Source organism: Aplysia californica, unplaced genomic scaffold (assembly GCF_000002075.1).
Source record: "Aplysia californica isolate F4 #8 unplaced genomic scaffold, AplCal3.0 scaffold00109, whole genome shotgun sequence".
NCBI classification, from domain to species: Eukaryota; Metazoa; Mollusca; class Gastropoda; order Aplysiida; family Aplysiidae; genus Aplysia; species Aplysia californica.
The window spans coordinates 339,554-355,148 of record NW_004797379.1 but is presented as its reverse complement, the minus strand read 5'-3'; the positions used below and the strand labels follow the sequence as shown (position 1 = coordinate 355,148).

The window sequence follows — 15,595 nt, the reverse complement described above, 5'->3', positions numbered from 1 at the left end:
AGCTATAACGTAACCTCGTGTGTAGTTTGGGAGAGGGAGGGGGGAGGGTGAGTGTAGAAAGAGATAAGTGAGGATTGAAAAAAAAGGTGGGGAAAAAGAAGAAATAAGTGGGAAGAGAGAAAGGAAATGGGGGAAGAAGGAAAGGGGTGATATGGGAGCAAAAGGGGGGGGGGAGGGGAAATATGTGTATATTTTAATACAACTTTTCGATCCTTTTCCTCTATGTTCAATTAGTTCCAGGACTGTTTGTTCATTTTTCTAGAGTAAAGAAATACACATCAACACATAGCAGTCACTTAATGCTGGGAAATGTTTGTTGTGAGATAGACAGAAAAAGAATAGTGAAAGAAAAGAAGTGGGGTCCACCAGTGACATCTTCCAAAAGTTGTAAAAAAAAAAAAGGACAACCTACCAGTGACACCCACTAACCACCCACACACATGGAAACAGCAGAGGGAAAGAAAAGAAGTAGGACCTACCAGCAGCACCCTCCAGCCATCCACTTCCTAAACAGTCTTAGACAAGTTTTAGTTTTAGTAGAGGGTTTTACGGCCCTTGCAACTGCATAAGGTCATAAGAGCGCCAAGGGGTGGATGTCAACAGAGAAGTCCATACAGGGAATCAGGCTTACTCTGCTCACCTCTCTAGCTTCAACAGCACAAAGTCTGTTTCGACCATCAAGGCACCCCGGAAATAGCGGGTCACAAGAGAGTGACAAACATACAAAAGAAGTAGAGGAAAAACGACGACAGTAAGGATTAGTTCCCTGTTGCAGTTCAGGCAGTTATGAGCAAGACATGGATGAATCAGCCCATTTACAATTACAATTCTACTGTGCATAAGAACTCGAGATGTTAATGCCCCCACTTTGGAAGTGGCCTAAAGACACTTCAGTCAGTAGCACCGCCCCAGAGGGTTAGTCTTACACAAGGCAGTGAAAGTGGTGAAAGCATATGTAGTATCATAACACAGTGGAATCAGGCACTTGTCAATTTTTGGGCACATGATCTTATTGGTGTATTGTTAAAGCCCGTTCACCTGCCTTGGATTTGGTGATAAAAATACCCACTTTTACTTTACTTTTCCGATCCAGCGGCCATTTGGGTTCTAGCCCTTCGGTCTGTCGATATGGCAAAGAATTTACAGGTTTTAATCAGCTGTGCTTTGTCGCTGTATTGAGTATTTCCGATGTCTGGGGAGGCAGGTAGGTAGGTGCTACGCAGGTCACAAAGTGCTGGGCAGTTAAAGAGGTGGTGTGGTACTGTTTCATCCTGGCAGTCGCACAGCGGGCAGTCGGGTAGGGTATCCTTTCGGATCCTCTTAAGGTAGGAATTTAGTGGTATGTGTTGTGTTCGTAGGCGAAAGATTGTGATTTGTTCTCTTCTGCTTAGGGAATTTATTGCATCTTTAGAGTTGGGGGCCGTCATGTGTGCAAATACAGTTCTTCCAGTTTTGCCCATTGCCCATCCATTTCAGCCACTGTTCCCATCTATCTCGAACAGAAGTCAAGATATTTGTAATAGAAGAAGGTGGGTGTCGCGTGGTGTCCGAGGTAAATTAGTGAGAATATAGCTACCAAGCCATGGTTTGATGATTTCCAAAGCTGTAGTGTACTTAGAAACTGCAAATTAAAATTTTTAGTACCTTTGATCTACGTTTTTCCAGTAAAATCAAAACAGAAATGTATTTTTAAATAGACATAAAGGTGTTCATTCCAAAACAAGAAAAAAACTCAATGAAAATTGCCAAACAGACTGAAAAAATATGTCTGTTTCTTTGATTTCAATATTTTGACAAGCGTCTGATTTCTCCATGATGCCAGACAATTAATCTAACTTACCTATGACAATCACATAAATTATCTAACATCTGTTACAGTCACACAATTTATGTAACTTACCTGTAACAGTCATACTATTTATCTAATTTACCTGCAGCAGTCACACAATGTATGTATCTTACCTGTAACAGTTACACAATTTATCTAATTTACCTGTAACAGTCACACTATTTATCTAATTTACCTCTGGATCGAATAACAACAACAGTTTATCCAACTTTCTGCTGGATTGGTAACATCAGCAATCTATATATAACTTACCTGTAACAGTATCTGAACCATCGGTGGACACGTGCAGATCATCCAGAACATTGCGGTCAATTCTCTGACAGAAAGGCTGAAGTGACCTTTGGCGATGTAGAAACAAAACAGCATAGCCCTGCTTCAGGAAATATCTGTATCTAGGTTAAGGCAAAATGCCGCCGTGGGTGGTTGGCCGGTGCTCTGGCATGGTTCGCTCCTTCTTTCCTATCAAACATCTACTTTCCTTATCTCTCCTCCTTTTCTTGGTATGTTACTCTCTAGTAACACCTCTACTCTCCAGCATCTATCTGACCTACTTGTGCTGCAAGTGCCATAAAACTCGTACTAAAACTAAACATTTTTAGTACATGTAGTTGTCAACTCCTTGTTGTTTAGACAAGATACATGATGTACAGTTGAACCTGTCAGTCATGGTCACTCAAGTAGTAATGCCAATGAAAAATTTATTTTTCGCTTTAGCCCTTATTCATTTGGTATCTAAGAAAGGTTTTTCTATTCTAAGCATTACGCTTTTTTAATTTTTAAGATAGGTTCATTAATTTCCTAAAGTTATGGGTCTGAAAAGTGTGGCAAAACATGCATGATCACATATTATAAGAAAATACTCTTTAAAATGTGGACCATGTAACAACAGATTCTGTAAGAAAATCGATGAAAATTCAGTAACTTAAACTATTTGAAGCATTTAAAAGAAACTTGGTTACTTAATGTGTTTTTGGGTGGAGAAATCATTTCTGCAGTCGGATTACCTTACCATTTTGTAGATCTAGTTATTTTGTTATTATTAAAATTTTCATTGTACATATTACGATTTTGAGAAAGAAGGATGTCGGGATGAGAGTATTTAATTTGATTTGCATCGTATCACACCATGGGACCTTTAAGAATATGTTGGCAGGGTGACTTAATAACGGCAAAACTTTCTTTGATTAAATTAGACCATGCCAACCATCAAATATAATTCAATTCAATCTAACATGCCGTACAATTAAAAAGCATTCTTTTTTTTTGTAGAGACGCAAACACTCTCATTACGATTATACAGGGGAGCAGAGAGAAAAACAACCCACTGTGCCTACCTGCCACTGCCCTATTTCAAGTGACCAATGAACACACTTGGAATAGTCATGCAGGGATTTGTAGGTCACTTACATTTTCTCAGGGAGTGCGGACAAATGGTTAAACTCTGTTTGAGGCCACATTGGACAGGGAGGTAGTAGTACATTTATGATAAATTCTACTATAACTGCTTGACACAGAACTTTCAAATTTGAGGATACTATAGAGGAAAATAGATTTCTTCTTGACATTGAAAATCAAGCTCCTTGTAGTCTACAGAATAACCGTTACGAAAATGTTTTCGACACAAAAAATATAGCTTAATTTATGTGTACAAACTTCAACGTCCACATCATTAATTTCCACCATTTTCTGATTGGTTGCCAAGTTTTCATTCAGATTGGAACAAAAATAGAGCCAATGGAGTTGGAGAAAGTTAGTCACTCACATTCTGGTCCGCTCAAAAAATATACCCGCAAAAGGGGACCAAAATTCGGTGACTCAAGAACACAGACAAAAGTGACTATTATAGACAGGTTGCGCTAAAGAAAGGGTCCAAGTCAAAAGATGGTTTAAAATCTGAAATTTTTATTTCTTTCTTTCCATTTTTTTTTCATCAAAATTGTTATCTATCATAAGAGCTTGTTTACATTGACTACTAATACACTCAGCTTATGAATGGGTTGGCAGAAAACTTGTGTAGCATGCAACCGCTAAGAGTAGATATTGAGTCTAACTTGTCGCAAGTATGGCTAACACGGCCATGTTAGACAGGGACTACTATGGACAGGTTTAAAATATAGGAAACACACAAGAGTGTCATGAACAGTGGCTGTTATTACAGGTGACTGCAAAGACAGGAATGATTGTAGTTAGCACTATCATTATCACTTTTTCCTGGGGGGGGGGGAGATGGGGGTAATAAAAACACAGAAAAGAAGTCTTATTTTTCCTCTCCTTCTTTTTTCAAGTGTCAGATCTGAAATAGACATATGTTATTATGGGCTGCTTGGGTGCTCTAAAATAAATCTCTTATCGCTAGTTATAGTAAAAAAAACTGAGTATGTCTGAAATTACTACTTTTAAGAAGCACGTTACAGTGTTCGAGGGTCAAATGCGCCAGAAAACAGATTTTTAAAAAGATCAAAAGCATTTTTGCGCCGAAAATCTTATTTTATCAATTTTAGCCGGCAATGGGAGGCACCACAAATCTTATGAAAACCCCTGCAGCCTTGTTGATAGTCAGTGAACGACAAAGGTTAGCAGGGAAAACTGAACTCAAACTGGCAGCAGGCAACTGGAAACCACTGCTATGCTGCAATTTCTCAAAACAATGACGACACAAAATCAAGGATAAAAACAAATCCTCCTATATTTCGAACAACAGTTTGTCAATGGTATAAGGATACTCTGCAGACGTTGCACCTCTGGTCCCGATACTGAAGTTGTCAATAAAGCGTACAGTTCGACTCTCCAAGGGAACAGTCGTACCTCCAGACTGAAACAGAGACATATGATCTACTGTTAGGGACTAGACACAGACATCTAAGGTTCAAATTCCCTGCTGCTGATGTGCAGTGGTTTCACCTTACTCTTTCACCCCCTGGGCAGAAAAATGTCCTCAAAACATAATTTTTGTCTTTTGTTGTTGTTTTTTTTATTTTGTGAAAAAGTTTTAAAAATCAACAAACTTTTGATGAAAGCAAGTGAAAATGTGCACAAAACAAAGTGCCAGGCATGTTTGCCATACCAAGCTGTGGTATCACGATGACACTGTAATGTTTTACTCGTTTACCAAATAAATTGTCTATTATCTATTAGTATTATAGTAGCAAACACAGTATAAATGCTTTTTTTCCCTTAGAAATACTTAAAAAACAGATTTGAAAATGCCCAGAGTCAAACATAAAATATCAGGAAAGGAGTTTTAACTTGATAAATACATGTACTCTGATTCCGAGATCGGAGTGTCTACGTACCCGGTAACCGGGCACGAACGGTAGCCTCTGTGTCTACGTTATATTAACGGTAACCGGGCGTGTAGTCTTAATGTCACATACACGGTAACCGTAACCGGGCGGGTAGCCTCAATATCTACATACACGGTAACCGGCAACCGGGCGCCTTTCATTATCTACAAACACGGTAAGCGGGTATTTAGTTTCGTGGGGGAAGGGGAGGGGGGGGGGGCTTGAGCTAGGTGCACGGTAACTGCTTTGCTCCTTTCATGACGTTGACATTTATTTTTACTTTTTCACCGTGTAGTCTCAATGTCACACACATGGTAACCGTGCCCATAGCCTCAATATCTACGTACACGGTAACCGTGATATATATAATCGGTGATATAATATTTAATCTGTGATATATATATATATATATATATAATTATATCGCAGTACATCATTAGGACAGGTTTGCTTTGGTGAATAAAAAATGCTTCAGCTGATTTTTTTAAATGGAAATTGTTGGGGCAGATCTTATTTTATATATGGGAGTTCGTTCATTACCTGGAGACCAAAGAATAAAAAGGAACGCTCGCCGTATGTTTTGTAATTTTGTTTTGGAGTTTTTAGAATTAGATTATCAGAGGCTGATCTAAGGGCTCTAGGTGGATGATATAATTCCAGGAATGTTTTAAGATGAAAGGGTGCACTATCATTTATACTTTTAAAACAGAGAACGGCAGTTTTGTATTTGATCCTTTCTTTTATTGGCAGCCAGTGTCGTTCTTTCAGAATTGGTGTTACATGCCCTGATTTCTTTTGTTTCATTATCAATTTTGCTGCTTGATTTTGGAGTACTTGTAACTTTGACAGTTTTTCGGCTGTCAAACCGGACAAAATAGCATTACAGTAATCTAACTTTGATAAAATGAGTGTTGTTACAAGTGTCTTGGCTGCTGCTTTAGTTGAATAATTTCTTACACTGCCAATTTTCTTAAGCTGAAAGTAAATACTTTCGCTAAGATGGCTAATTTGGGAGTACATAAAAATATCATAATCCAACTGAACCCCTAGATTTTTAAGACCTCTTTTTGAACGAATGGTATGGAATGGTATGGTTATTAATATCAATATGTAGTTCTGGGATATTTTTTAAGGCTTTTGTATTTCCCTCAACATTATTTCCGTTTTGTAATCATTTAGTTTCAATTTATTGCTGGTCATCCATATTTTTAAATCTCTAGTACATTGTTCAGTAGAGTCGACTTAAAGTGGTATTTGATTGAAATCAATAGATTTATAAATTTGAGTGTCGTCAGCATAAAGATGGTAATTCATGCCATATTGTTTTAAAATATCAGCAATAGGTTGTGTATACATTGTAAACAAGACAGGTCCAAGAACAGACCCCTGAGGAACACCACATCTAAGCAAAACATTATCAGAACACGTGCTTCCAACTACAACTGCTTGAGTTCGATCTTTAAAATATGACTCAAACCATCACAGTACAGTACCCTTTATGCCAAAAGTAGTATTTAATCTCTCAAGTAAAATGTCATGATCAATGGTATCGAATGCAGCCGTAAGGTCCAAAAGAGTAAGAAGACACACCTTTTTTTTATCAATATATTTTTTAATATCAGTACAGACCCTAAGTAACGCTGTCTCGGTACTATGGTGTGCCTTATATGCTGACTGACAGACTTCGCTAAGATTATTGGCTTTAATATGATGTAACAGTCTATTAGAAACAACTTTTTCCAAAATTTTGGATAGGAACGAAAGTTTGAAACTGGTCTAAAATTTTTTAAGTCCTTTTCATCAAGTCCAGCTTTTTTCAAAAGGGGTCTTACATGTGCTGTCTTAAAGCAATTTGGTATTGTGCCTGTGAGGAGAGAATCATTTACAATTTGGGTGATATGTGGAAGAAGTTCATGCAAACATATTTTAAAAAGGCTGGTGGGCATAGGGTCTAAGGCGCAACTTTTTGATGGACTATCTAATATGATCTTTTTTTATTTCTTCTTCCGTTGCTGGAGTAAAATAATCGATGACTAGCCCTTAAACTGATTGTAATTTGGGGCAATTGTGCACATTTTATCGAGCTCTTGCCTGATGAAGGTGATTTTTTTTATTTTAAAAAGTCTGAAAAGCTACTACAAAGATCTCTATCGGTGCCAGGGGGTAATACAGTTCTGTTTTGGTTGCCAAGCAGTTCACTAGAAGCATCAAAAAGTTCCTTACAAGTTTTAACATTTTCAAATTTTGACAAAAAGAAAGTACGCTTGGCCTTGGTAATCATTTTACTAACAGAATTCTTCATAGTAATAAATATTCCCTTATGCACTTCATCAAGTCGTGTTTTTCTCCATTTTCTTTCCGTTTGTCTTTTTCCTTTTTTTGCAGCCTTTATTTCTAAATTAAACCACCTACCAACAGGTCAATGAGATAATTTTCGTTTTTTAACTGGAGCATGATCATCTAAAATATTCCTCATGATGGTATTGAGGGTTTCTATGTTAAAAGGGGAACTAATAACAAGAGCATCACGAATGTCACATTGAAACTAACTGGTGTAAATTTATATCGTTCAGATTCCCGGAATGAACTGTTTTTATTTCTTTCCTTGGTCTTTTGATGTTCAAGTCAACAATAAGAAGATAATGATCGGAAATGTCTTTGTCCAGAACGTTTATGCCTTTCACACAGTTCTTTTCAATAGGGGAGATAACCCAGTCTAGGATGTGCTGACTTTTATGTGTTGGTAGGCTACTTGGACGAGTTGTTTTAAATCATTTTCTGTCAGCAGGTTGCATATATTTTTAGTGACAGGGTTTTCAGAGCCAAAGTGAAAATTAAAATCGCCAGTTATAATGAACGGTGTACTTTTCATCTTCAGAGTTGAAATTAAATTTAGAAATTCCTCCATAAAAACTGATGGTTTGATATAATATGCTTTACTCGGTGGTGGCCTGTATATTCAGCTGATGGTAATGCTTTGGGACTGCAGCTGGAATGACAATAAAGCTGCCTCACATGAGTGACAGGGAATCTTTTTCACTGTAATTTGTGCTAAATTAGTTCTATAAACAAACGCTACTCCTCCTCCTCTACGCCCCACACGAGGGAAAGACTTAATTAAATAACCAACTGGACACCGTACTCCTGCAACCATGATTCTGTCATACATAAAATATCAAGGTTCATCTCAATAAAATTTAATCATTTAACTCGTCCGCTTTATTACGGCATGACCTGGTGTTAAGGCAAGCCACTCTGACATTTTGTGTTACTTCTTGCAAAAGTTTCGACAGTCGATTTTGACCAAATTATTAATGTTAATTCTGTTTTTCGGTCTGCTGCTGATGCACGAATTTTCTAAATCATAAACACTAAACACCACAGGGATTGTCCTTGTTTTCATCGTCCACCTCTTTTCTTTCTTCTCATTCTTTTCAACTTTACTGGTATAACACACAAACAAGAGCTGGGAGAAACACACATATTCACACACTTTTTCCCGAGCACAGAGTTGGAAACGACGCGGAGAACAGTTTTCACGAGACACTCTTTACACACACCACACTTACAATCACACACAGAAATACCTAAACACACAGAGAGAGAGAGGGGGAGAGAGTTGAGAAAGAGAGAGAGAAAGAGAGAGAGAGAGAGAGAGAGAGAGAGAGAGAGAGAGAGAGAGAGAGAGAGAAAGAGGGGGGGGAGGGAGAGAGAGAGACACACACACACACCCACACACACACACACACACACACACACACACACACACACACACACACACACACACACACACACACACACACACACACACCATGCATATACATGTGTGAATAGCCTCTATATATATTTAATACATAGCATGTTACACACACACACACAAATCACACAACATACACATTGGATAAAACGATATGAGGATAGCTTTATTGGTTGAGTTTGTCAGGAGTAGACTTGACTCTAGCTCGCCTGTGTATATAAACTATGTAAAAATGAATCTTGTTTTGAGCCTAGAACCTGAATATCGACTGTCATGATTCATAACGTATATATAGGCCAATATATAATAAACGTGAAAGACAAAAAATCAATGCTAAAACTCTAAGTACAGCAAAATAGCCCAAGTAGACCTATTCAGTGTGAGAGGTGTAAGAACTGTGGGAGGGCAAGATGCAGTGATACCGAAAATCTGCGAATCTTGTACAGAAAGCTAAAATATAGAGATCTAATTTACTGTCACCAATCCAATGAAACGCGAACACTTAGGCCGTTTTCACACAAGGCCTGCACCAACACACACTTTACTTAGCTGAGAGCTGTAGTAGTAATCAAAATTCTAAACATTAAACATATATATATAATATATATTTGCTTCTAGTTTCAGTTTTTTTGTCCTCTGGTGTTGCGTCCAGCCCTCCCCCTATCCCCGAATGCGTCTTTTAAAAATATTAATAATCTCCGACCATTCCTGAGTCCTGTACTTCGAAGCGCTCAGAGTGCGCGCAGGTTCATTGACCGGTCACGATGGCGAGTCCGACAAGACGCTTGTATAACTTTATTTTCTCTATGTTGCCCCCATAAGTGACGACACAGTGACAGATAGTGATTTATTTTCATGGCGACACCACGTTTGTAATACCGAACCTGCATGTTACAATAATTGTTGCGTTATCAGACAATTGACAAATTTCTGGGTGGTAACGAAAACAAAAGTAAAGGCTTACTGGACGCTCTGCTATGAAATTTAATGGGTATCATGCTGGACTATACAGCGGTTGACCCTAGTGCGCCCTCTTCGAAAAAGTGCGAAGTTTGCAAGCAGAGTTAGAATCTACCCTACTTGTGTGAAAAACAATAAAAGTGACACTCTTTTTGGCTGAGTGAACTATCTCTTGGACCTTCTGGTTACCATGTACGTAGATACCGAGACTATGTGCCCGGTTACTGTGTACGTAGACCCTGAGGCTACGCGCCCGGTTACCGTGTACGTAGACACTCCGTTCTGAGATTAGGAATCCCCATGGTGTAAGATGCCCAAATTAATGGACTAACGCTTTTCATTGTCTTTCAGCTCATTAAAATTTAGGAAGTGCCTATTTGCAACGCCGCGTTGCCATTAGCGCCAGTGCTAAATAAAACGCCGCGTTGCAATTAGCGCCAGTGCTAAATAAAACGCCGTGTCGCCGTGTGTAAAATATCAAGCTTAATCTGCACATATCGTTATCGGAAGTTCTGATGGCCGAAGTGACAGCGCGTCTGCGCTTGAAGTCAAACCATTATTTTTTTAGTGTGGGTTCGATCCCGGTCCTGGACGGTTTGGTTTTTTTCTTGGTTTTTTTCCTTTTTTTTTGGGGGGGGGGGGGGGGGGTTGTTGTTGTCCTCTTCTCGGCTGACCAACAAATTGTTCCCATAATTTTATATCTTGTTGCTTTGCAGGTTTTTTTTATGTAGTGATGAAGCATGCACATTCTGGTTTTGTCCCCAAGAGGAGCTCTGTACAAAGTAGGCCTTAGTATAGCCTATACTATTCCTTTTACCAATTTAGGCCTGGTTAAAGTTCAGTAGTGGCTTTCCTTGGTCTGTGGGTCTAATTTTTTTTTTTTTTTTTATTTTAGGCTCAGGAGAAGGAAAAAAAAAAACCTTCCGGGACCGGGATTCGATGCCACGCTTGGAAGCACTGAACATTAGACTTAGAGAACGTAGAGAGTAGACAGCTTGTATACGTTCTCTAGGCCTAACATAAAGTTCGAGTTGCACCGTCTTGTTATTGTTATACAAGCGTCTTTCGACTTGCTCAAAATCTAACTCAAATGATTATGATTATGAGAGATGAACAAAATGTCTACTTTTGTGAAAACAATGTCAGAAACAATTGTTAGATCTAATCTAGATCTAGATTTTCTAGATCTAGATCTACCAATGTTGATCGAAATAAGACAACGTCATAAAAAAAGGAGTAAAATCCTAGGAGGTTTATAAAAAAACTGAGAAAGCTTCCACAATTCAGGCAAAACTAAAATATTATCATCATGTAGAAACGATGGCTACTACATCTAGATTCTAGTACTGGCGTTTCAAATAGCACGGTAGCTATTCAGAACGCGGCGTTGCAAATAGCGCTTGCCTAAAATTTAACGCAGTGGCTATTTTTACGGCAAGCCGTAAAGATAGCCTCCCAGGCTATTTTTACGGCGAGCCGTAAAGATAGCCTCCCAGTGAGTCCCAGGCTATTTTTACGGCGATCCTCGAAAAGCGACCCAACGTCCGCCTCTCATGTACGCGACTTGCCTCAATGTATTAGATCTAGAATCTAGGCCTATAGGGGCCGTTCAAAATATAAACTTACACCTCAGAGGGGAAAGGGTGTCTTTGGTTTCTGTAAGAAAAGTGTAAGATTGGGTGGGGAGGTTAACCAAATACATGTATGACACTTCTGTGAGATGAACGTTTTGCTCATGACTGGGAAGAAAAGGTAAAAGAAAAAGTAACAAGACCCAGACCTGCATGATCACTGCAGATCCCCGTTGTTGTTGTTTTCGTTGGGGGTTTTTTTTGGAGAGGGGGGGTGGGGGGGGGGTTTACACATAATTTTGAAATTATGATGAAAATTCTGTAGGTGGATATCTAATTTCTTATTGTTTCTTTGTAACTTTGCAACTGTTTTGTTGATCTTTTAATGTCTTGATGTCTTTTATTTGTAAGGCACGTACCTATTGCATTGACAAGAGTCTCAATTATGTCTTCCACATATATATATAATGTGTTCTTTCCAGTTCATATGATTTGATTAAATTGTAATTGTATTAACTGAAATGATTTTTTTTTTACAAGCTGGTAAAAAAAAGCCACGTATAGTACAGGTATCTTTAAAATAATAATGGAAGTTGAAGATCGGAAAAAGTACTAATATTAATATTAAATTGGTGTGGGTGGGGGTTGGAGGCAAATCTGAGAAAAGTGTAATTTGGTTTTTTTTAAACGAAGTGACTATTTCTCCGAACGTTCGGAGAAATAGTGCCGATCTTTATTTCTCCGAACGGTTTCCGGCTTCCGGTCTCGTGAATTTTTGCCTAGCCTGTTTATTGCGAGAGTTCAGCGCCAACTTTCATTCTGCCTCTGGTCTGGGAACGAACACCGCATGGCATGGCAAGCCCGCCTACAGACAACCTTCAGTAACACCCACCACATACCCACCACCATCATGCACATGTACACACACAAACTTATACACACACTAACTAAACATGATTAGTGGGCAACTTTTGAACGTATGACGAGCTGAGCTGTGGATGGAGAGACAGTGTGAGTGACTGAGCAGGTGAAAGGAAGAATGTACGAGTGTATCACAGGCGACAGCAACTACAACTACAAGGCGACGACACCGACCCCCCTGGCCTGGTCCACAGCGCACGAACGAAAGGAATGCGGCTACGGCAGGTTTTTGCTAATATTATTGTCCATGGTTCGCAGGGTGCAAGGGAATGAGTGAGATTTTCTTTGTGTGTGCCTGGAGTGAGGGGGTGGGGTGTGAAAGTCATGCGGATGGGGATGAGCCGCGGGAGAGAACACGGGAATTGAATGAATGAGTGAAAGAGAGGAACGACTCATGAGCCCTGGAGTGAATGGATCCTGTGTTTCTATTTTTGTATACTTTGAACTGAATAAAGGCTGAAATAAAGCCCGAAAAAACAAACATACACACGCTCCTCACTCTCCACTTACACACTTACTACCACACACAGACACATGCACACACACACACACACACACACACACACACACACACACACACACACACACACACACACACAGGAGCAAATTTTTAGGTCTATATATATTTCAGTTTTCAAGAGCTAGTCTAGAGATTTTTAGATGAGTGTAAAAACGTGAAAAAGAAAGGTTTCACGACCGAAAGAAATCAAAATTAGAACAGCCCATAAACAACCACAAAAATTAACAAATAAGGGCGTGTGTCCACCTGTCCGAAGAAGATTGGCTGTTTTAACCCTAAATGTGTGCAATTTTAAAACAAAGTAATGATATTACATGTAAATTATGGAATCACACACATTAAGGGGCCTGCCAGAGTCAGTACACGTAGATCTAATCGGGTTTGGTGGAACGAACGCTCTAACATAACACATTTAAATCTGTATACATGTATATGTATTTAGAATCTAATGAAAGTAGGAACATAAAATTAAATGATGTTACACTATACAACATCCGCACCCCCCCCCCCCCCCCCCTCCCACCCTTTTTCCCCAACAAAAAAAAACTGATAAAAAAAACAACACATCAGAACAATAACAAGAAAGAAAAAAATACACACTAACAAAATAAAACACCACAAAGAGGGAAAAATAAAAGTAACTGTAACGTATTCAACAAATCAACGTGGTGACAACAAGTGAGAAAGACAAAGTGAAGCTAAGTGAACTTTCTTTCAAAAGTAAAGAGGTTCGGTTTCTTTCATTTTTAAAAATTTTTAATTTGACTTTTATTCCCCGATTCGGGGACCAAAAAATGCCCAAAAATCGAGCCACAATTGATTGGTCGCAGCCGCAACAAATGCAGATGCTAGTTCTATGTGTCGTTATCAATAACCCTCCGTAGATCTAGATCTAGATCTAGACAGCACCCGAGTGAACACAACACATTCATTAGGTTTAAGAGCAGCACCCTTCATAGGCAACACGTCATATATAATATGTAGCGAAAAACTGCTTGGAACTGTAGCATTTCTTTATACAAATATTTACTGCGGACATTTTTTGGACCGATTGAACCATATTGTATACAAAGAATCTTTGGTAGGCCTATACTATAATTATAGATCTATATAATATCCGAAATTTGCGGGAAAGGATGTGATTTCAGAGTGTTCGGAGAAATAGTGCCCAGCTTTACTTTCCCGAACGTTCGGAGAAATAGTGCCCAGCTTTATTTTCCCGAACGTTCGGAGAAATAGTGCCTAGCTTTATTTTCCCGAAAGTTCGGAGAAATAGTGCCGGCCTTTTTTAAAAGTCCCCAAAAGTGTAAGATTATACAATGTATTTGAACAGCCCCATAGGTTTTTCCATTTCCTCATCATCAACATCATTCTATTCTCTTCTTCATCTTCCTTCTCCCTTCCTCCACCACCACCTCTTCCTTCTTCTCCCCACCATCATCATTCACCCTCTCTTTATCATCACCACCACCATCAACTTCTCGTCATAATCATTACCATCATCATTGCCACTGCCAGCATCATCATCTCATTCGCCGACATCACTACATGTACCACACCCGCAAGAAGAGCGGCCATTTTGGAGTTAACACTTTTCGCCTTGGGAATGCCATTAAAATGTTCCTCCTTCCTTTGCATTGATGAGCAGATTTTTGAAATAGGTGTCACTAACATAATTTGGAACACCGCATTACTCATAAATTCTGAACTTCAGAAGGACAAAAATCCTTACTTTTATATTAATAATATGAACCACCTTCTCCTTTTAAAAAAATATTCAATTCAATAAGATTAAGATTAGTAGGCCTACTATTATGAACAGTATTACTAGATTAGATCTAGACCTAGATCTAGATCTAGATTATAGATCTAGATCTAGATCTAGAATCTAGATCTACTAACTACTAATCATAGAATAAATGAATGCTAGAGTTAACAATGGCCTTTAAAAAAAAAGAAGACATACAGTGATAAGAACAATCTTCCTCTTGCACTCGGATTGAGACTTGATGAACGAATCCATCTGAGCCTTCTTTTCATCAAAAGATTCGGGAGGTACAACATCTTCGAAGAACTGTGTGAAGTCATTTGTTGTGGGTATGGGGGTCGCCATCTTGCACCGGATGTTTGAAGACACACACAGAATTTGATCTTTTTATTTAAAGAGTAGTGTGAAACAATGACCTCGTCATTTTGAAGATAAAGAATAAAGGGGAAAAACTGCTAGTCTTGTGGACAAATCCGGATGTAGTAGACGTGAAAGACGCCAGAAAAGCCTTTAATGTGCTATTATTGTTCATATAATAATATGCAAGGGATTATGAATTTTCGAAACTTGTCCAGGAGATCCCTTTACTAAAAACAGCCTCCAAGAAGGATTATTAGGCGTATAATTTTTGTTCTAATTTAGTTGGTGTCTCATTAGTCAAGCCAAGCCAAAGTTGTATTCCCTCCTCCCAACACACACAAACCCCCCCACACACACACACACACGCACGCGCGCGCACGCACGCACGCACAAACAACAAAAAATCAAAAATAAACTTTCATTTTCTTGTAAAATATATGGATATATTAGCCTGCCTTTTTAAAATCAAAAGCTTTATTTCTGATCTAAGTCGATATGCACTACAAATATCAATATTATATGCCCTGGATCTGTTGATTGATTTATAGTTAACTCTTCCCTCAAGCTCCATTTAATTATATATATATATATATATATATATATAT

General features: G+C 38.7%; 1 protein-coding gene across 1 annotated transcript in view; it reads right to left on the bottom strand.

Moving 5' to 3' along the window:
* Positions 1-14,976, bottom strand: part of LOC101862258 (phosphopantothenate--cysteine ligase) — a gene marked incomplete in the record, with an annotated part of 20,273 nt that extends 5,297 nt beyond the window's left edge. Inside the window, 3 exon segments of the mRNA XM_013080987.2 lie at positions 2,102-2,235; positions 4,573-4,661; positions 14,829-14,976. Of these exon segments, the coding sequence (XP_012936441.2) occupies positions 2,102-2,235; positions 4,573-4,661; positions 14,829-14,975 (370 nt within the window).
* Between the last annotated feature and the right edge of the window lie 619 nt (positions 14,977-15,595).